The sequence below is a fragment of the Oryctolagus cuniculus genome, chromosome 2 (genome assembly GCF_051225735.1).
Source record: "Oryctolagus cuniculus isolate XC-2025 breed Fujian yellow rabbit chromosome 2, ASM5122573v1, whole genome shotgun sequence".
In the NCBI taxonomy this organism is placed as follows: domain Eukaryota; kingdom Metazoa; phylum Chordata; class Mammalia; order Lagomorpha; family Leporidae; genus Oryctolagus; species Oryctolagus cuniculus.
In genome coordinates, this window is record NC_142868.1 from 145,312,462 (window position 1) to 145,335,380 (window position 22,919).

The window sequence follows — 22,919 nt, forward strand, 5'->3', positions numbered from 1 at the left end:
TATATCAAGCTAAGATGCTCTTGCACAGCAAAGGAAACACTCAACAAAGGGAAGAGGTCACTGATAGAATGGGAGAAAATATTTGCAAACTACACATCTGATAAAGGATTAATATCCAGAATATACATAAGGAGCTCAATAAACTCAGCAATAATAAAACAATACAGTTAAGACATGGGCTAAGGATATGAACAGGCATTTTTCAAAGAATGAAATACAAATGGCTAACAGACATATGAAAAGATGCGCAGGATCACTAGCCATCAGGGAAATGCAAATAAAAACCACAATGAGGTTTCACCACACGCCAGTCAGAATGGTTTGCATCCAAAAATAAGAAAATAACAAAAGCTGGCAAGGATGTGGCAAGGATGTGGAGAAAAAGGTACTTTAATATACTGTTGGTGAGAACGTAAGCTAGTAAAATCATTATGGAAGATAGTATTGACATTCCTCAGAAATCTGAAGACAGATCTGGCATATGATCCACCCATCCCACTCCTGGAAACATACCCAAAGGAAATGAAATCAGCATATGAAAGAGTTATCTACTATCTCATGTTTATAGCAGCTCAATTCACAATAGCTAAGATACTGTCCATCAACTGATTGGATAAAGAAAATGTGGTATATATACATGCTGGAATACAACTCAGCTATAGAAAATAATGATATGTCTTCCAACAAAATGGATACAACTGGAGACTCACTGTGCTTACTGAAATATGTCAGACCCCAAAAGACAATATATATATTTTCTATGATTTATGGTAGCTAATATATAAAGTACTGAAACCCTTAATACATATGAGCAAAATAGACCTCTTGTGGTTTGATTATTATTTATAACCCTTGTCTATAGTCCTGTGGATCAGTGGTCTTTCTACTTTTTAGTTGTCGAACTCTTTATTTAGAGGACCATTAAGTTTCTGATTATAAAGTAAATTAAAAGTCTGTTATCGCAAAAAATTAAAAGAAAAAAGGAAGGAAGGAGGACCCAGGGAAGAAAAGTGTCATTATATTCTTAGAATCTTAACTATGAAATACATGAAATCTGTTCTCTTTAAATTAACACATTTAAAATGCAAAAAAATTATCTGTAAGTTTGTTAATAAACATATTCAATTTAAAAAATTAACCTTCTATATATTTATTGAATTTCAATTGCTGCCTGTGGTTGTCTTGGCAGGGCCAGACCAAATGATTTTGGAGGCTTTTTACAGCCTACAGGCTGGCATTTCCCATCCTTGCACCAAATCTCCAAAGTAGGGAGCCATTTACATTTTTTATGGGGTTCCCTGCAATCCACTGATTTTATGCACCACTGCCCTAAGTACTGAAGGATAGATGCTCAGAAAAAAACAGAAGCAAATTAATGGATATTTTCTCTGACCAGAGTCCTACGTTTATTCTAAGGAAACTTCTAATCAAAGGTGGGAAGTCTACTTATCCCTACACACAGCTTTTGCAAGTAGGACATTTAATCTCAGAGGGCTGAGTCATACCACCATCAACTCTAGCTCCTCAAATCTGTAACTGGTATCTCCTCTACTACCATCTGTGCTGTTACATTTTGTTCCCTGAAGGTAGCCAATATGTCACTCTCTTCCTTCTCCCAAATTAACTTTATCAACTATGAGAAAAGGATTAACAAATAGCAGGCAACTAGGCAACACTGCTTATGGTAAAAATGAATCTTGATTGATAAACTGTATTTGGATGGGAAGACTCTAAATGGCATATACCTGGTGGAAGGCCATAGCTTCGAGCTTCTATGAATGTAGAGACTTTTATAACCAGGCATGTCTCTTTAAAGAGACCTTGGAACTATACCCAAGAAACTTTTCAAAAAGACATCAGGTCTAATGCAGCATGAAAATTTCAAGCCAAGAGAATTCCTGCTCTTCACCATGTGGATCTTGTCTCTTTGCGCCCAAGCTGTCATCTGATGATAGAGTACAAAGTACCTGACTGCTATGAGGACTCTAGTGAAAAAGGAATACCCTGCTGGCATGCAGTATTTCCTGTCTAATATCTTCTCATTAATCCAGTGCTAAATTTGACTTGCTCTGGCCAGAGAGTTTGAATGTCTGGTTGAGCCCAAGTTGATTCATAGTGACTTTGCAAAAAGTATAAAATACTAAAGATCTCTAACGTGCCTCAGAATGTCTGAGTTTCCCTAACAATGCTGGCTGTAAACTGCTTTAATTGAACTTGATTTTTGTAGGTATATTAAGTAATTTATGCAGGAATTCTTTTTCTTCCTGTTGGTGCATATTCAAAAATTCAATATGAATTCCAAAAATGTTCACATTGTTAAATATTGCTTTAAAGCACTGTGAGGTCATCATATAAATGGAGGTACTCACTGTCTTGAGACCACAGATCATTTCTACAACTGCCTATAGAAAACTCAATTATAAGGAATTGTTCCTAAAATTCAAGGTCTATCAATCCTGCTGAATTTAAGGAATTTTTCAACTATAATTAAAAATTCTTCTGCCCATTCACTGGTGTTGCCTCTCTCTAGAATGTATTCATACATGCAGCATCAGTAAAATATTCCTGTCTGAGAGCCAGTCCCAAAATATGCTTCAAGTTAGCAAGGGAGTCTGTCTCAGAACAGGGTAGGGATTTTTGATCATTCCAAGTACAGATAACATACATTTACTTTCACCTTCTAGCAAAGACTGTAATTTTGGAAGATATATTCTATCAGTTTCTATTGATTTAGTAACAACTTTCCATTAGAAGTTACTGACTAAATGAATACCTTCTAGGTGTCAATCTAGGAGGTACACATAATAATTGTTAAAAGTCAAGCAGTTTTGAGCTTAGTTTAGGAAACAATATACTCAAGACAATTTTTATTGATATAATACAATTACATTTTATGCATACATACTGCAACACTAAGATAATTAATAGGTACAAGAGTCAACAACAGTTTTAAAGTTGGCAGGAAGAGTGGATATAAGCTGTGTTTAAGCACTATTACTTCAGCTGGTAAATTAAAATACCCATCGTACTTTACTTTTAACATGTTTATCAAACAAATGAATTTCGTTTAATTTTGAGCAATTATTTTAACATTGTTGTTGATTTTACTATCATTTTTATCCTAAAACTACTTCACTCAAACATTTTAAGTAGTAGTATCAGTGAAAAAAAAAAAAAAAACCCTTGGAAGTTAATAACTTTGGAATGGAATTTAAATGTGCTAAAAAATGCAACTGAAGAAGCCAAACAACTGCCATGATACGCCGTACTATTAATTTACATTACCACACTCTTCAAATATAATAGAAAATGCTGAGGAATAAATGTAATATCAAAGCAAAAATACGCTACAATGACTGTGGATTAACTGATTGAGAATGTGGGTCTAGTCACCTGATATCCCCACCTACTCCTACTTCCTTAACATACATATTTTAGATTCATTATTTTTGGAAAACTAATCTTGAATTATTGAGCTCTGAATCACTTGTGTCTTTTAGAATATTTTCCTCCCATAAAATGAGACCACCTTATCCTAGGATACAATTAAAGGTCAAATGAAACAAGATAGTGAGACAGTGATCAATATGGGTTACAATAGAAGGAAGCCTCATTCATTCACTGCGGTCTTTCAGCTAACATACATTAAATATGCATTATGTTTCAGACAATGTGGTAGAATGCAGGGTCAAAAACCACAGTCGCTACAATGAAAGAATTTGGCAATATAGGGAAAACAAACATGTGGACAAATAACACAAAACAGCTACAGATTTGTGACTGCTTTTATTTCTTCTTACACTACTGTCTAATTGAAATTTAGTTTTAATCAAAAGCTATCTGTAGTACAGCACTTGGCTTCAACATTAATCTGCCAGTTGGGACACCCTCATCCCATATCCAAGTATCTGCGTTTGAGTCCTGGCTCCACTGCTGATTCCAACTGCTTGCTAATGGGCACCCCAGAAGGCAGCAGGTGATGGGTTAAATACTTGGGTCCCTGCCACCATGTGGGAGATTAGGATTGAGTTCCAGAATCCTGGCTTCAGCAGGGCAGTCCCAGGCACTGGGGGCATCTGAGGCACCAACCCAGTGGGTGGGAGTTTCTTTCTTTCTTTCTTTCTCTCTCTCTTTCTCTCTCTCTCCCCCTCCCCACCACCCCGCCGCTCCTCTGTTTCTGAAGTAAAATAAAATAGCTAAGTAAATAAATAATAGAAATAAATTAAAATGTACCACAAAAATAAACTATGGATTACAAACACTAACACATCAGGCAATATTTCTAGTAAAAGACATTAAGTGGAATGAATAACAGAATTAGAATGAAGCTGTAAGTTTTTATGATCTAAATAATTTAGCACTGAAGTTCTCTAACTTTAATAGATGAACTATACAAAAAGAAGAATATAAAATAACAATAATGTAAAAAGTTTGGTCTAATGCGGAATCTAACAAATTGAATATACACATAAAAAGAGAAAATTTATAAAAATATTTGATGTCTCTACTATAAAGGAAAAACCCTCAAAAGTTTTTTAAAAATTAAAATTCAAGAGACTTATGAATCTCATTTGAATGAAACTAAACTAGAAGTAAACAAATAAAGCATATGGTAAAATATACTCTCCTAAATACCCTTGGGTCAAATAAGAAATCAAAATTGCAATTACAAACTAGAAAATAATAATTCATAAAATTTACACATGACAAAGCCATCTCTCTTTCACACATACATGATTAAGTTTCTTATGGTAGAGTTACAGTAGTAGAGTAGAAGTGATTGTCATTAGATTTGAGAAGGTCAAGGAACATTTCAGCTAAGGAGTTAAATAGTCAGTGGCAATTACCTACATGACAGCAAGAGCTGAGACAAAGCCAAAAAATCAGTATCAAATAAACAACGAATTCGGAAAAAAACACCAAACAGTGAAGAGTAAAAGAAATCAAGAGACATCAATCCAGAAATGCAGAGTAAATAAGAACACATAAACAGTGCTTAAAATTCACTCCAATAAGAAAACTGTAACATCAATACTTAACTGTGATAATCAGACTGTGAACAAATATTTATTATGAACAAATATTAATACAAAGAAGTTCTAAGCACTTAACACTGTAGTAGTTTTATTAAACCAGCTAGCAACATAGTTGCATGGAAACTTCAAGATACAGGGAATGTGATACATACCAATTCAAAACAGAATTTCCATATAAGTCACGTGAATTCATACTTATTCATACAATGACAAGATATGAGCACATTTAGGTTATGTTATCTATAATTCAGTATGTTTTATGTCTTTTTGACCTTTTAGGCTTGATCTTAAACTATTAAAATCTGTTAAGTTACTTATAGTCACCACACAAAGTTTTCAGAGTTAAACAGTATATTATATGAGGTTTAAGGAAGAAAAAAATACCTTAGTAGTAGAATTGTTTTTTCCTGGGAAATGAAAATGAGTTTTCCAACTCTGCAAAGATAGATACACTAGTGGCCGGCACTGCGGCTCACTAGGCTAATCCTCCGCCTGCGGCGCTGACACTCTGGGTTCTAGTCCCAGTTGGGGTGCCGGTTCTGTCCTGGTTGCTCCTCTTCCAGTCCAGCTCTCTGCTGTGGCCCAGGAGTGCAGTGGAGGATGGCCCAAGTGCTTGGGCCCTGCACCCGCATGGGAGACAAAGAGGAAGCACTTCGGATCGGCGCTGTGCGCCGGCCATGGTAGCCATTTGGGGGGTGAACCAACGGAAGGAAGACCTTTCTCTCTCTCTCTCTCTCACTATCTAACTCTGCTTGTCAAAAAAAAAAAAAAAAAAAAAAAAGAAAAAGAAAAAGATACACTAGCTTAATGCTACTATAACCAACTACTATAACCAACCTGTAATTTTTGCAGCCTTTTCTTCTTGGTTTACACGGTTCTCATCATCCTCTTCATTGTCTTCTTCAAAGTCATCTAAATTGCCAATATCAGCCTGCTTCATACTCATTAAACTAGCCAGACTTTGCATGTCTTCATCCCTATATCAAAGACACAAAATATAATACACAGTTTATTAGAGGACATTGCTTAGAAAATAATTTCCTAAGAAAATAAAAGTTGGACATCTCTAATCCGAAACCCAGAAGCCAAAATACTCTAAAATCTGAAACTGTTTGGGCATTGACATAATACTGCAAATGGGAAATTTCATATCTGACAGGCTGTAGTAAAATGTAGCTGTGGCGCTGGCACAGTGGCACAGCGAGTAAAGCTGCCGCTTGCAGTGCTGGCATCCCATATGGGTGCCAGTTCAAGTCCCAACTGCTCCACTTCTAATCTAGCTCTCTGCTGTGGACTGGGAAAGCAGTAGAAAATGGCCCAAGTCCTTGGGCCCCTGCACCCACATGGAAGACCCGGAAGAAGTCCTAGTTTCTGGCTTCGGATCAGCACAGCTCTGGCCATTGCGGCCAACTGGGGAGTGAACCAGCAGACGGAAGACTTCTCTCTCTCTGCCTCTCCTTCTCTCTATTTGTAGCTCTTGACTTTCAAATAAAAAAATAAATCTTTAAAAAAAAAGCAGTTGCCTGAAAAATACTATTTAAAATTACCATAAGGCTATGTGTATTAGGTATACACAAAACAAATTTCATGTTGGGTTTGGGTCTCATCCTCAAGACATCTCTTTGTATACACTCAACCATTCGAAAATATGAAAAAATTGAAATCTGAAACACTTCCAGTCCTAGGTATTTAGGATAAGGGATACTCAACCTGTCACATTAATTTATTCTTCCTATAAGATATGTCAACAAGTCTGTTTAAACGGCTATAATATTGAGAAATTTAAATACTTGTATTTATTAATTTTTAAGTGGTAGGTATGATTAATAAAAAGCAAACAGGATTAAAAACTAACTGCTTAGGAGTTAGTTTTTTTCCTAGAGGAGATTGAAATTTTCCTGGACATGAAGAAATTTGAAAAGGAATTAAAATAACAAATCTTAATTTAAAGTCCATGAACCTTTTGGGGAATGTGAGTAAAATGGAAAGAAAATGGTAAGCTCCTGTAAATCATATTAAATCTTGCTTAAATATTGCATTTTTTGAAGGGGCATAACTTCCCAAAGCATCTTAAGAACAAAGGCTAGAGGGGGCTCCCAAGATGGCAGTATAGCAACAGGATAATCTGAGTCTTACAGGGCAAAATAGGTAGTTAAAAAGGAGAAAAGACACATGCTGGAGAAAGAGTCATAGGAAATTCATGACAAGAAGCCCAGGAGACCAACAGAGACTGGGCAGGTCAACGCTGAAAGAGCAAATAAGAAAGGGAAGCCGCAGAGGCATGGATGGGGAGGCTGGAACCAGACCCCAGCAAACCAGGTTAGATGAGAAATCCAGGTCCACGGAACTGCAAATAGCAGTGGGAAGGAGAGCTTGGCAAATTACTTGTGAAGTTCTACACAGGAAAAAAGAGAAGGTATGGAGGAACAGAGAGGTTGGCAACCCCCTTGCCCATCTCCATGCCCCCCATCTCCCCAATCAGATCTGCAGCCTGCTGGGAGAAGCCATGTTGTTTGTTTACATTTTCAAAGGTAAGCAGGGGGCTCCTGCCTTTGCCTTCCATGCACATACCCATCAATTGCAGGAGACACTTCACCACACCCCCAACCCAGGAACAAGGACCACAACATTTCAAAAGAATTTCTTCACCATCACATAAGCCATACAACAAGAAGTCATGAATATCGAAAACTCGAGCCAGGCCCCAGTAGGTAGCTCATATATGAGCTCCGTATAACGAGCACATACCCATCTCCACCAGGCTTGAGAATTGAGCTGGGCTCCAGTAGGTGGGGCTGCATGTTTCCACTCGCAACACAGACTCATAGCAGCTCATAACAGAGGAAAACCTCACCACAAGAAAATCTCCATAGATTAGAGGTGCAGTTTGTTAAGTAAGGCGATACAACCCTGGACACACCATAGACTAACACCAGGGCAAACCACAATTGTGAGGAAAAAGGTGGGTCTCGTTAAGAGAAGTGAACAACATCCTCTAACCAAAAAATCAGAGGAAAGATACAAAGCCCCAGGGAGGCCTTAAATTGGATACCCCCTCCACCCCGGAATACTGAACAGTGCACTCAGGCCACATCCAGCACACACCTCTCGGAACTCACTAAAAGTACAGACATTCTACTAAATCACAAAGACACAAATTAAAGAGAAAAGCAACCAGACCCCTCCCAAAAAATACAGAAATGCTGAAAAACAAAAGAAAAACTCTAAATGAGAATAAGAAAGACACAACACTTCAAAAAAAGGTGAAGATGAAGAGATCAAGGATGTGCCAGAAATGGAATTCAGAAAATTAATAGATTACTTAGAAACAATCAGAAGAAAATTCATGAACTAAGTGAAAAGTGCTCTCAAGAAATTGAGATATTGAAGGGAAGTTAGAATGAAATACTAGAAATGAAGAATTGAACAGATCAAATAAAAAATGTAGTGGAAAGACTTAACAACAGAATAGGTGACACAAAAGAACAAGTATCAGAACTAGAAGACAAATTTCTGGAAATATTATAGTCAGACCAAAAAAAAAAAAAAAAAGGGAAGAAATTAGAAAACTAAAAAACACGGTTGGAGATTTACATGATAATATCAAATGACCCAACATACGGATCCTAGGAATTCTGGAAAGCATGGAAAGAGAGAAAGGATTAGAAGTCGTTCTTAATGAAATAATAACAGAAAAAATCCCCAATCTGGAGAAAGAAAAAGACATCCAAGTATAGGAAATACACAGAACTCTCAATAGACACAAATAGAAAATATCCTCACCATGACAAATTGTAATAAAATTTTCCACAGTAGAACATAAAGAAAATGTGCATGAGAGAAATATCAAATCACATTCAGAGGAAACCAAATTAGACTCACTGCAGACTTCTCATCAGAAACCCTACAGGCAAGAGAATGGTGAGATATATTCCAAGTCTTAAGAGAAAAAATTGTCAACTCAGTATACTGTACCTTGCAAGGCTCTCATTTATGAATGAAGGAGAAATAAAGATCTTCCACACAAACAGAAAATTGAAAAAATTTTAACTACTTGCCCAGCCCTACAAAAGATGGTCAAGGATGTGCTACACATAGAAACACAGAAACAGGAACATCACTACAAAAGAAGATGAATGCAGAAAATGACCCAGTAAAAGTACAAAAGAAACCCAAAATACAAAATTAGGATATACAGAAACACGGCAGGGCAAAGTCAGTATAACAATAGGCACCCTGAATGTAAATGGTCTGAGCTCCCCAGTTAAAAGACACAGACTGGCTAAATGGATTAAAAAACCAAAACCTATCTATTTGCTGCCTACAAGAAATACATCTTACCAAAAAAGATGCATGAAGACTGAAAGTGAAAGGATGAAAAAGATAATCCATGCTAACAGAAACCAAAGAGCTGGCGTAGCCTTCCTAATATCAGATAAAATAGACTTTAACACAAAAACTATTAAAAGCAACAAAGAAGGACACTATATAATGATTAAAGGATCAATTCAACAGAAAGAGGTGACTATTATAAATGTATAAGCACCTAATTACAGGGCACCTGGCTATCTAAAAGAAATGTTAATGGATTTAAAGGGAGATATAGACTCAAATACAATAGTAATGGGGGACTTCAGTACCCCACTTTCAGCAATGGACAGATCAACCAGATAGAAAATCAACAAGGAAACAACAAGAGTTCATTTACACTGTAGATGAAATAGACATAGCGGATATCTACAGCGCCTTCCACCTTACAGCCACAGAATACACATTTTTCTCACCAGTGCATGGAACTTTTTCTAGGATTGACCACATGCTAGGCCATAAAGTAAATCTCAGCAAATTCAAAAAAAATCAAAATCATACCATGCATCTTCTCAGACCACAATGCAATAAAGCTGGAAATGAGCAACTCAGGAATCTCTAGAACATACACAAACGTGGAGAATGAACAACACGCTCCTAAAAGAGCAGTGGGTCACAGAAGAAATCAAAAGAGAAATTTTAAAAATTCTGGAAACAAAAGACAACAACACAGCATATCAAAACTTTTGGGATACAGCTAAAGCGGTGTTAAGAAGAAATTTTAGACCAATTCGTGCCTACATCAAGAAATTGAAAAGGCAGCAAATACATGAACTATCAATGCATCTCAAGGATCTAGAAAAACTATAGCAAACCAAACCCAAAACTAGTAGTAGAAAGAAATAATTAAAATTAGAAAAGAAATCAATAAAATTGAACCCCCCAAAAAATACAAAAGATCAGCAAAACAAAGAGCTGGTTCTTTGAAAACAAACAAAATTGACACACCATTGGCCCAAAAAAACAAAAAAAGGAGAGAGAAGACCCAAATCAATAAAATTAGAGATGAAAAAGGAAAAGTAACAACAGACACCACAGAAATAAAGAGTGATCAGAAATTACAACAAAGAGTTGTATGCCAACAAACTGGGTAACCTGGTAGAAAAGTATAGATTCCTGGATACATACAACCTACCTAAATTGAGCCTGGAAGACACAGAAAACCTAAACAGACCTATCACCAAGACAGAAATTCAATAAGTAGTAAAGACCTTCCCAACAAAGAAAAGCCAAGGACCAGATGGCTTCACTGCTGAATTCTACCAGACATTTAAAGAAGAACTAACTCCAATTCTTCACAAGTTATTCAAATCAACTGAAAGGGAGGATATCCTACCAAGTTCTACGAAGCCAGCATCACCTTAATTCCTAAACCTGAGAAAGATGCAACAAAGAGAACTACAGACCAGTTTCTCTGATTAATACAAATGCAAAAATCTTCAACAAAATTTTGGTCAATCAAATCCAACAACACATCAGAAAGATCATTCACCCAGACCAAGTGGGATTATTCCTGATATGCAGTGATGGTTCAATATTTGCAAATCAATCAATGTGATATATCACATTAACAAGTTGAAGAATAAAAATCATAAGATTATCTCAATAGATGCAGAGTAAGCATTTGATAAAATACAACACCCTTTCATGATGAAAACTCAAAACAAACTTTAGAAGGAACATTCCTCCACACAATCAAGGTAATTTATGACAAAGTGATAGCCAGCATCATATGGAATGGGGAAAAGCCAGAAGCATTCCCACTGAGATCTGATAACAGACAGGCAGGCCCATGCTCACCATTGCTATTTAATATAGTACTGGAAGTTTTAGCTAGTGTCATTAAGAAAAAAAAAGAAAAAAGACATCAAAGGGATACAAACTGGGAAGGAAGAAGTCAAATTACCCCTATTTGCAGATGACATGATTCTTTATATAGGGGATCCAAAGAATTCCACTAAGAGACTATTGGACCTCATAGAATAATTTGGTAAAGTAGCAGGATATAAAATCAATACACAAAAATCTACAGCTTTTGTATACACAGACAATACCATGGCTGAGAAAGAACTTCTAGATCAATCCAGTTCACAAAAACTACAAAAAAAAAAGCAAACACCTTGGAATAAACTTCATCAAGGATGTCAAAGATCTCTACGATGAGAATTACAAAACATTAAAGAAAGAAATAAATAAATACAAAAAATGGAAAAATCTTCCGTGTTCATGGATTGTAAGAATCAATATTATGAAAATGTTGACTCTTCCAAAAGCAATTTACAGATTCAATGAGATTCCAATCAAAATACCAATGACATGCTTCTCAGATCTGGAAAAAATGATGCTGAAATTCATATGGAAGCACAGGAGACCTCAAATAGCTAAAGCAATGTTATACAACAAAAACAAAGCCAGAGGCATCATTATACCAGATTTCAAGATATATTACAAGGCAGTTATAATCAAAACAGCCTGGTACTGGTACAAAAACAGATGGATAGAACAATGGAACAGAATAGAAACACTAGAAATCAATCCAAGCATCTATAACTGGCTTATATTCAACCAAGGAGCTAAAACCAATCCCTGGAGCAAGTCTCTTCAACAAACAGTGCTGGGAAAACTGGATTTCCACATGCAGAAGTATGAAGCAGGACCCCTACCTTATACCTTACACAAAAATCCATTCAAAATGGATTAAAGACCTAAATATATGACCCGATACCATCAAATTATTAGAGAGCACTGGGGAAACCCTGCAAGACATTGGCACAGGCAAAGAGTTCCTGGAAAAGATCCCAGAGGCACAGGCAATAAAAGCCAAAATTAACAAATGGCATCACATCAAATTGAGAAGCTTCTGTACTGCAAAAGAAACACTCAGGAAAATGAAGAGGCAACCAACAGGAAGAGAGAAATTACTGGCAAACTACGCAAATGATAAAGGAATAATAACTAGAATATATAAAGAGATCAAGAAACTCCACAACAACAAAACAAACAACCCAGTTAAGAAATGGGCAAAGGACTTAAACAGACATTGTTCAAAAGAGGAAATCCAAATGGCCAACAGACACATGAAAAGATCAGGATCACTAGCTGTCAGGGAAACACAAATCAAAACCACAATGAGGTTTTACCTCACCTCAGTTAGAATGGCTTTCATACAGAAATCAACAAACAACAAATCCTGGTGAAGATGTGGGGAAAAAGGTACTCTAATCCACTGTTGGTGGGAATGTAAACTGGTAAAACCACTACGGAAGACAGTCTGGAGATACCTCAGAAATCTGAATACAACTCAGTCATCCCACTCCTGAGAATTTACCCAAGGGAACTGAAATCAGCAAATAAAAAAGTTATCTGCATGCCCATGTTTATTACAGCTCAAATCACAATAGCTAAGACATGAAATCAGCCTAAATGCCCATCAACTGAAGACTGGATAAAGAAATTATTGGGATATGTACTCTATGGAATACTACACAATGGTTAAAAAAAATGAAATCGGCCATTTGCAACAAAATGGATGAATCTGGAAAATACCATATTTACTGAAACAAGCCAGTCCCAAAGGGACACATACCATATGTTCTCTCTGATATGTGATAACTAACAGAGCAACTAAAAGAAAACCTGTAGAAGTGAAATTGACATTTGGAGAAGCAATGACTGGAACAGCCCTTGTCTTGATGGTCAAGGAACAATTTTTTTTTCCTTCTAAATACTACTTACATAGAATTAATCACATGTGTATAAAATTAATTTAAAATAGATCCCAGTAAAAAATAATAAGAGTGGGAATAAGAGAGGGAGGAGCTGTATAGTTCTACATACATTCCTTTCGATTTACTTCTAAGGGTACAGCTAAAAATTTGATATGGGACTCTAAATCCCATTAAGCTGTGTGGTAATAATGCCATCTTAAGTGTTAAAATGATCATATTAAGTGTTAAATTGATCATATAGAAAGGATTAAGTGTTAAAGGAATCATATAAATAGGATCAAAATCTGGTAAGAACAATAGTTAGAATTAAAAAGGAGAGAATGTTCCAACATAGTAAGCAGTCTACCCAACAGACTCATAGAATGACAATTACTCTAAAGAGCACTCTGACCTAAAATCAGCCCTTAAGGCATTCTGGCCTGGCTGAAAAGCCCATGAGAACATTTCAGGCATGGAAAGCCAAGACACTGTGGCAACAAAAAATGTCCTACATGAATGATCTCTTTGAGTGGAAAGAAGGGGCCATCAAAGAAGGATGTACTTTTCTCTGAAGGGAGAACTTCCATGTTGCTTATGGCCTTGTCTAAATACTGACAGATTTTGGACTCAAAACACTTCCAAAGCCTTGCCAGCTTACATCAAGAGCCTCAGGTGATCACTGACATCGTACATAAGAGTGTCAATTGTTAAATTAACAACATGAGTCATAGTATACTTATTTCCCATGCAGGACCTCTGTCCTTAATGAGTTGTACTATGAGAATTAACTGTAAAATTTGTTCTCAGTTTTTTATATTTTGTGTGTTTGTGTGCACAAATTGTTGAAATCCTTAGTTAGTATAGAGTTGGTCTTCTGTGTATAAAGTTCACTGAAAACAAATCTTAATGGAGAATGGGACTGGGAATGGGAAAGGGAGGAGGAAGTGAATGGGAGTAGGGTTGCGAAGACAGGGTATGGGGGGAAGAATCACTATATTCCTAAAGCTGTACTTATGAAATTTGTTTTCAATAAATAAAAGGTTTCTTTGGAGAACAACAACAAAAAAAAGGCTAGCTTTTTTTAAGAATAACAAGGTAAAAAATGACCTGAGAAACTTATAAGCTAAATATTATTTATTTGATAAAATATAAACTTTTTTCTCTTGAATATTTTAAATACACATTTATAAAATTCACATTAAATACTCTAAACAGTCAAATCATTAGTTTTCTCTATTATTTTAATATTAAATTTCAAATAAACTCCAATGAATAAAACATATTTCTAACATGTTATATATAAATAAATTTTCAATTTGGCAGACTTCCCCAAAATTCAGAAAGCCAAATTAAATACTGTTTCTTTTGCGATGTTTGTTAATATTTACTTATCTTCTAAATATGTTATGATTTTGCAAACCAATTTTTAAAAATTCTTTATATTCTATCTCATAAAAGCTTAGAGTTAACAAAATTATTTACCCTTTTTTTAATAAATTGAGTGACACAAAGTCTGCATGAACAAAAAAATTTCTATTATCTGCCTATGAATACCTTATAAATTGTTCACTGATCAATAATACATAGTGATAGGGAGATAATTTCAAAATATCATTCTTAAAATGTTAACTTATTTTAGTTTCTTCATACTTTAACTCTGAACACTTTTTTGGGGGAAAGGTAAAGAAAGAAGGTATCTAGAGTAGAGAAGAAATTAAGGATGTTCTGAGAAAATTCCTATTCAACTCAAAGTCAGATACTTGGTTTGACTTAATTTCCTCTCTCACAGATTCCTGTAAATGTTGCTGATTCACTTACTGCTTCTGCTCAGTGTGAGAAAGTTCACCCTCAAATAATCTTCTCTGAATTTGTTGTCTCTCTTCTTCCTGTGTTTTCGTTCCTTTCATTTTGGCTTTAGCTTTAGGGTAAGATTTTTATTTCTCATTATTTAACTCAACAATTTAAGGTACTGAGATATAAGACGAAGGTGCTTCCAATCTGTACTGCCTCTACCTAACTATACTCACTTAGAATCCAACTTCTTGTAGAGTGGGTTTATTGTTGTTATCTTCTAAGTCATTTATAGATGAGTGCCAAACATCTCATTTACAGCCATGCACAGAATCCAGCCTAATCAGTCAAGGTGACATGGCCAATTATGGAAACCACATTCCACTAGGTCAAATATGTTTAAAACTGCGATTCAGATTGGACTGAAATAGCCACAGCTATCCTCTTCCCCTCACTTTTTAAGTCCAGGCAAACAATTTTCATTTCTGCTGTCTCTTCAACTTCCACTGCAAGTAGGTAACTAGCTCTGTCATTATATCCATGTACCTACCCATGACTCAATTGTATGCAACAATGAGAGTAAATGTCAAATTTTTCACCCTGCTCTACATATATTCACCAAATGTATTGTTAGAATTTTACTCTTTTAAGAGATCAGAACTGAATGTAGAAAGCTTTGTGGATTGCCTATTCAGTGCTTAATAAGTGATTGTTGAAAAGGATAATGAGTACAAGAAACTGTTATTTAACTGTCCCTTACTGTACAATTTTGGAAGGCTGAATCAGGAAATATGAACTGGAAAAAATTCTCTTAGTGCTTTCATCTCTCTTATCCTAAACTTTTCATTCTGGTTCCTCTCATATCTCAGTTATATCAAACAGCTTTATTAATTGAAGTGTCTGTACTTCAGGTTACACTGAAGACACAAAAATGTAAAACAAGCAGGTATGAAACACTATTATATAAAATTTAGAATTTGAAATCATAGTAATCACTTTTAAATTCCTGGTTCATTCTCTGGAATGAATAATGACTATTTATAAGTAACTAAGAATTTTTAAAATTCAGCCTCTGAAAAAGAATGGCAAGAATGATTGGTATGCTGTAGGATGTTCAACTATGGCCAGCTCATTGCATCAAAAGCTATTCACTTTTGGTGTTTTGAAACACAACGTGAAGCAGCTTATTTGACAAAAGAAACTTACGTAGCTTTCCCTTCTCGAAGGAAAATGCAAGATAATGAAAACTGGAGAGTGGCAGATACAACTTTTTTAGACAGTGGCTTGAATTTTAACTTGACATCAGTCTGAGTTGGCATAGGACTTGCATATTGTTTCATATTGATGTTGCTAGTAGCAAGAGCTTTCCTTCGGCCAGCAGGGGATTCCTGGAAGACAAAAAATAATTATGTAACTTAGAGTTATCTAATAGACAAAAAAATTTTTAAAGATTTATTTATTTATTTGAAAGGCAGAGTTACAGAGAGACAGAGGCAAAGAGAGAGAGGTCTTCCATCTGCCTGGTTCATTCTTCAAATAGCCACAACAGCCAGAACTGGGCTGATTCGAAGCCAGGAGCCAGGAGCTTCTTCCAGGTCTCCCACATGGGTGCAGGGGCCCAAGGACTAGGGCCATCTTCTACTGCTTTCCCAGGCCATAGCAGAGAGTTGGATCAAAAGTGGAGCAGCCAGGAATCAAACCGGTGTCCATATGGGATGTGTGGGCAGCAGCTTTACTCACTACCCCACAGCATGGGCCCTATAATAGATAAATATTTTAAAATAATACTTTAAGGGTAAGCTTTGTGATGGAGCAGACTAAGCTGCCAGTTCGGATGCCTGCATCCGTATCAGGGTGCCAGTTTGAGTACTGATTCCTTTGCTTCCAATCCACCTTTCTACTAGTGCATCCTGGGAGGCAAAAGATGATGGCTCCCATCAACCCGGATGGAGTTCCAGGTTCCAGGTTCAACTTGGCCCTGTCCTGACTGTTGTAGGCATTTTGGAAGCCACCCAGCAGATTTGGAACATTGATCTCTCTCTCTCTGCCTTTCAAGTAGATAAAATTTAAAAAGTAAACATTTAAAAATACCATCTCGATAGTAACATCCAATAACAGAGAACTTTCTCCAATAAATCCTCTAACACAATAATTAAATTCAGATGAGGTGGTATAATATCTTTTATAAGTAAGGCAGATAAGAGATTTGAAAGTAAGTGGCCTAGGTCGAAATAAGGATAGACAACCTAAATAGCTCCAGAAAAGAAAAGCAAGAAATAAAAACTAGGATAGGAATTCTCCAGGTTACCATGAGAAGAGGGCCAGGTATCAAAAAGTACTCAACAACTGTTTCCCTTCTTCTGATTATACTTAATGATAATTTTCCTTTCTGAACACCTAGAATTCTCAGCCTAGATGGCATTCTAACTCTTTTTTTGTTGTTGTTGAGCATCTGAATTCTATCTATCCTGTAATCTGAGCCTTATTTCTTTCCAGGACCTTTTCGGATCACTGCAGTCTAAAGTTCTGGCTGCTTTCCTTAAGATGATACGTATCAAGGAAGAAAGAGATTGCTCCTCTGATTCTATGCCCATGGTGACACTGTTAATTGACTTCAGCAGATTTCAAATTTTCTAAACAAAATGAAATCTGTTTGCTATCAAAGGTTTTTAACATTATATTAATAAGCCATCATGTTCCATAATTATTCTTTACTGAATCACCTAGGCCCAAGGAAAATATGAAAACAGGATGGCAAAATAATGATTGGGCATTTTCTGGAGAGATTTGATGATGAATAAGATGAGATAATATCACAGTTTTTATATCCATTAGTAAGGCACATATAAAACTGGAAAGAGGTAGTTCAGGCAGAAATAAAGGAAGACTACATGTTCTAATGAAAACAGGAAAATTTTAAATGTAGTATAATTTCTAAGTGATATAAATTAGAGGTCAAATATCATTATTTACTAGGTTTTAATGTCCGGAAGTTGAGATAAAAATTTAATGCTTAATTTCCAAGCTATATGATGCTGAGCAAAATAAGGAGGCTAAACAGAAAACCAATTAAGTTCTACAATTATTTTCTATAAAAATCACTCAGTTTTCCACCCAAAGAAAGAAAAATTACCATTAATACCTTTGAATTATCATTCAATAAATCTTCATTTGTCCTATGATTTATAAATTCTCCTCAAAATAAGGACACACTAATTTAATCAAAACATTGAACTGACCTTTTTAAAAAACCTGGCATTTCTGTTCAGCAGAATAAATAAAAATATAATGTAGCATCCCTAAAGAATATCTTGTTTTAAAATGTGGCCTTATCTGTCAGATTATGCACAGCAATATTATACAAAACTATTAGTGCATGTAGATACCTTATGAATGAATTTCAAAAATGCATCAAGCACTTGAGAAGGATTTAAGCCCTCTCAGAAGAAATACTTAAGAATATGCAAATACCCTCAACTGAATCAAGTTGAACAGATGTGACTATCCCAAACAATACAAGCGTTCTTTCTCCGGTCGCTACTGTCAATCAAAGAATAAGATTAAGGCCCAAGGTTCTGACAATGTGCAAAATGAAAAAGTACAACCAGGGAGTATCAATTTATTACACTGATATGAACAATAATCTCTTATTGTACCTTTAGAATAGCTAACAACTTTTACATATAAGATTTAAAGCTTCTGTTTCAAAAGCATGACATAGAAACTGTCACGTTATTTTTAGTTTTTGCTAAACAAATCTGTTTCACCAAGTAAAACACTGATCCTTTAAAGTATTTAATTTTATAATCAAATAATCAAGCTATAAAAATTAAGATGTTAGAAATAATCATAATATTTTTTAAAAAGATTTATTTGAAAGGCAGAGTAGAGAGAGAGAGAGAGAGAGAGGGAGAGAGAGAGCAAGCTAACATCCACTGGTTCACTCCTCAAATGGCACAATGACCAGAATTGGGCTTATCCAAAGTCAGGAACCAAGAGCTTCTTCTAGGTCTCCCAAGTGGGTGTATGGGCCCAAGGATTAAGACCATCTTCCGCTGTTTTCCTAGGTCCATTAGCAGGGAGCTAGATTGAAAGTGGAGCAGCCAGGGCCAGCACTGTGACATGGCAGCTGCCGCCTGCAGTGCCAGCACTCTATATGTGTACCAGTTCGAGTCCCAGCTGCTCCACTTCTGATCCAGCTCCCTGCTAACGTGCCTGGGAAAACAGCAGAAGATGGCCCAAGTGCTTGGGCCCCTGCACACACTTGGGAGACCCAGAAGAAGCTCTTGGCTCCTGACTTCAGATCAGCCCAGCTCCTGCCGATGTGGCCATCCAGGGAGTGAACCAGTGGATGGAAGACCTCTCTCTCTGCCTCTTCCTCTCTATAACTCTGCCTTTCAAATAAATAAATAAATCTTAAAAAGAAAGAAAGAAAGTGGAGCAGCTGGGACTCAAACCAGCACCCATACCCACATTGCAGGGAGCAGCTTTACCAGCTACGCCACAGCACTAGCCCCAAGTTTACTCTCTCTAACCATTAGATCTACTTCTTCAATATACAATGATGCTATCATTGGTACCAGTGATTCTATAAAAATGAATGAAATAACTGACTGCACTGCCAGATGAACATATCTTTTGCATTCTACAGTCCTTTTTTTAAAAGACTTGGGATCAGCCAGGCAAACAGTTTAGAGATAAATTACTATTGTTGTTGCTACTTCAGGTCACACGTAGGTTGGACAAAAGAACATTAAATGAGAGAAAAAAATTCTTAAGAGGAACTCCTAGAAATGAAATTTTGATGACAAGAATAAAAAGTGAGTACTTATATAAATATAAGTCTAAATTTCTGTATTTGTGCCTATGTTTATACATCTGGTTGTATATGAAGCTGGCAATATTTTGGGAATTAGTTCAAAATTCCTAAAGCAGAGATTCTTAAAGTTAAGTATTTTTCAGAAACCAAAACCAAATGAAAGAGCTTTTTTTTTTTTTTTAAGATTTGCTTATTTGAGAGGCAAAGTTACAGACACACAGAGTGAGAGACAAAGAGAGAGGTCTTCCATCTACTGGTTCACACCCCAGATGGCTGCCAATTGTTGGAGATAAGCCAGGCAGAAGCTAGGAGGTTCCTCCGAGTCTCCCATGTGGGTGCAGGAGTCCATGCACTTGGACCATCTTCTAATGCTTTCCCAGGTGCATCAAAGGGGCTGGATTGGAAGTGGAGCAGAGGGGTCTCAAACCAACACCTGCATGGGATGCCAGTGCTGCAGGTGGAGGCTTAACCTACTATACCATAGCACCAGCCCTCTGGGAACTTTTTGAAGCATGGAGCCTGGGTTGTGATGCAGCAGTTTAAGACACTGCTTGCAAATGCTAGCATCCCATATTAGAAGGCCAGTCCTAGTCTTTGCAGCTTTGCTTCGGATCCAGCCTACTGTTGTCGCACCTGGGAAGGCAGCAGATGATGGCTCAAGCACTTGGGCTGGCTCCTGCTTCGACCTGGCTCAGCCCCAGCCATTAAGTGCTTTTGATGAGTGAACCAAGAGATAGAAGATTCCCCCCACCTCTCTCTAGTTTCCCTCTCTCTGGGTCACTCTGCCTTTTAAGTAAATAAACATCTAAGTCTTTTAAAAACATTTTTTTTTAATGTAGAAGCATTTGGCCCAATAGTTAAGCCATCATTTGGGATGGCAGCATCCCATGTAGAGTGACTGGATGGACTCCTAGCTTGGCTCCAGAGTGCAGCTTCCTGCTAATGCACACCCTAGGAGGCAGCAGGTAATGGCTCAAGTGACAAGATCCCTTCACCCACCAAGGGGAGAACTGAACTGAGTTCTCAGCTCCCAGTTTCCACCTGGCTCAGGCTTGGCCATTGCAGGCATTTGAGGAGTCAGCCAGTGAATGAGAGCTGCCTGCATGTCTGTGTGTCTCTCACCTCCTTGAGATTCTCAATTAGTAGACCTGGAAATTAGTAGAACCTATGAATCTGCTGATTTTTAATAAGTAACACCCCTCATCCAAACAAGCACACCATTACTACCAGTGATTCTGATCCAGTTCATCTAAAATCACCTTTTCAGAGATAACTTACCTAACAAATTTCTTATATAAAATCATTTTAATTTAAAAATCTTACTCTTTCATATTTCATAACTATTCTCATTGTTATAAAAAGAACCTATGGTATAAATTTTTTTGAAATCCAGCCGATTGTAGTTGGAATCAGACAAACCAGGGTTAGAATGTAATGTTAGCAAGTATTATTCACTGATTAATCTTTCTGTATCTAAGACTCAGTTTCACACACTCAGATTAGAAAATATTTTTTAAGTTGGACAATACCAAGTATTTATAAGAATGTGGAACAATGTAAACTCTCTCATACTGCCAGAGTTCCAAATGACACAATCACTTTGGGACATCACCTTGAAAAGCTGAATACATATACCTTATGACATAGCAATTCCTATCCTAGAAATATGTCCTAGAGAAAGCACTGTATGCATGAAACCACCTAGCAGAGTTTTTAGCATATAGTAGGTACTCAATAAATAATATTTGCAATTAATTTTATGGATCAGTTATTAAATCAACATTAAAACTATTTCAATACAAGATCATCAATCTTGAAATGAGGAAAATAAATAAATAACAACTAAAAGCAGTATATTTACTTTGTTGTAGTTTTATTATTAAACATTCAAGCATGGATTACCAATGTTCCTGCCAAATCTAAAATAAATTATCCACCTCAATGTATTCTCATTGTTATTCACATAGTAACAATGCAAGCAATAGGTGAATAACTGTTTCCACTGTACATGAAGATAAAAAGTAAAAGACCTTACTATAACTTCTCTAATAAGGAATTAACTGACTATAAAATGAATGGATAATATTCTTTATTCATAAATATTTTTGAACAGTGATGATGTTATCAAAAAACTGTATAGCCAATCACATCACTTCTCCCCAAAACTATCATGGTACAAAACAAAATGGTATGAAGTAGTGCAGTTAAATAGGATACTCTGGGGCAGGCATTTGGCATAGTAGTTACCATACCACCTGGGACCCCTGCATCCCTTATTGAAGTACCTGAGTTTGAACCCTGACTTCCTCTTTCTTTCTTTCTTTCTTTCTTTCTTTCTTTCTTTCTTTCTTTCTTTCTTTCTTTCTTTCTTTCTTTCTTTCTCTCTCTCTCTCTCTCTCTCTCTCTCTCTCTCTTTCTTTCTTTCTTTCTTTCTTTCTTGACTTCCACTTTCAATTCTAGTTTCCTGACATTGTACATCCTTGGAGGTAGCAGATCAGCTCAAGTACTTGGGCCCCTGAGAAATCCAGAAACGAATTTTGGGCTGCTGGCTTCAGCCTGGCCTAGCCCGAACTGTTGTGCTCATTTGGGGAGTGAATCAGTGGATGAAAGGACTGTATTTGACCTTTTTTGTTCTTTCTGCCTTTCAAATAGGTTACACATAAGTTTTAAAATTTTTTTAAACAAGATTATTTATTTTTAGATTTTTTAAAATTTATTTTCATTTTATTTGAAAATCAGAGACAGAGACAGACACAGAGATCTTCCGTCTGCTGATTCATTCCCTTAATACCCTCAACATCCTGGGTTAGTAAAGCCAGAAACTCAATCCAAGTCTTCCAAGTGGATGGCAGGGACCCAAATACCTGAGTCATCATCTATTGCCTCTCAGGATGTGAATTATTAGTAGGAAGATGGATCAGAGGCAGAGGAGCCAGGACTTGAACCAGGCACCTTCTATATTGAGATTTTCTACTTAGCTTTTTGTAACTAATTACTATTTAATATCACTGGGGTCACAGGTGTGGTTTCTATAATGCCAATCATTCAAACTGTACTAGGATAAACTTTATGGCCTAACCCATGATCAGTGTTCATAAATGTTCCACAGATGCTTAAAATGTGTTTAACTCATGTGTATATACTGTTGCCCACTTTTACAACAGGATCATTTTTATATAAAATAACCCCAAACATCAA

General features: G+C 36.4%; 1 protein-coding gene across 23 annotated transcripts in view; it reads right to left on the reverse strand.

Annotated features, from left to right (window-relative positions):
* Positions 1-22,919, reverse strand: part of EHBP1 (EH domain binding protein 1) — a 380,185-nt gene that overhangs the window by 231,831 nt on the left and 125,435 nt on the right. For all 23 annotated transcript variants that reach the window (XM_070069071.2, XM_070069064.2, XM_070069059.2 and 20 more), the window contains exons 6-7: positions 16,109-16,290; positions 5,874-6,013 (exon numbers count right to left, since the gene is read on the reverse strand). In XM_070069071.2, the coding sequence (XP_069925172.2) occupies positions 5,874-6,013; positions 16,109-16,290 (322 nt within the window). The remainder of the gene's footprint in view (positions 1-5,873; positions 6,014-16,108; positions 16,291-22,919) is intronic.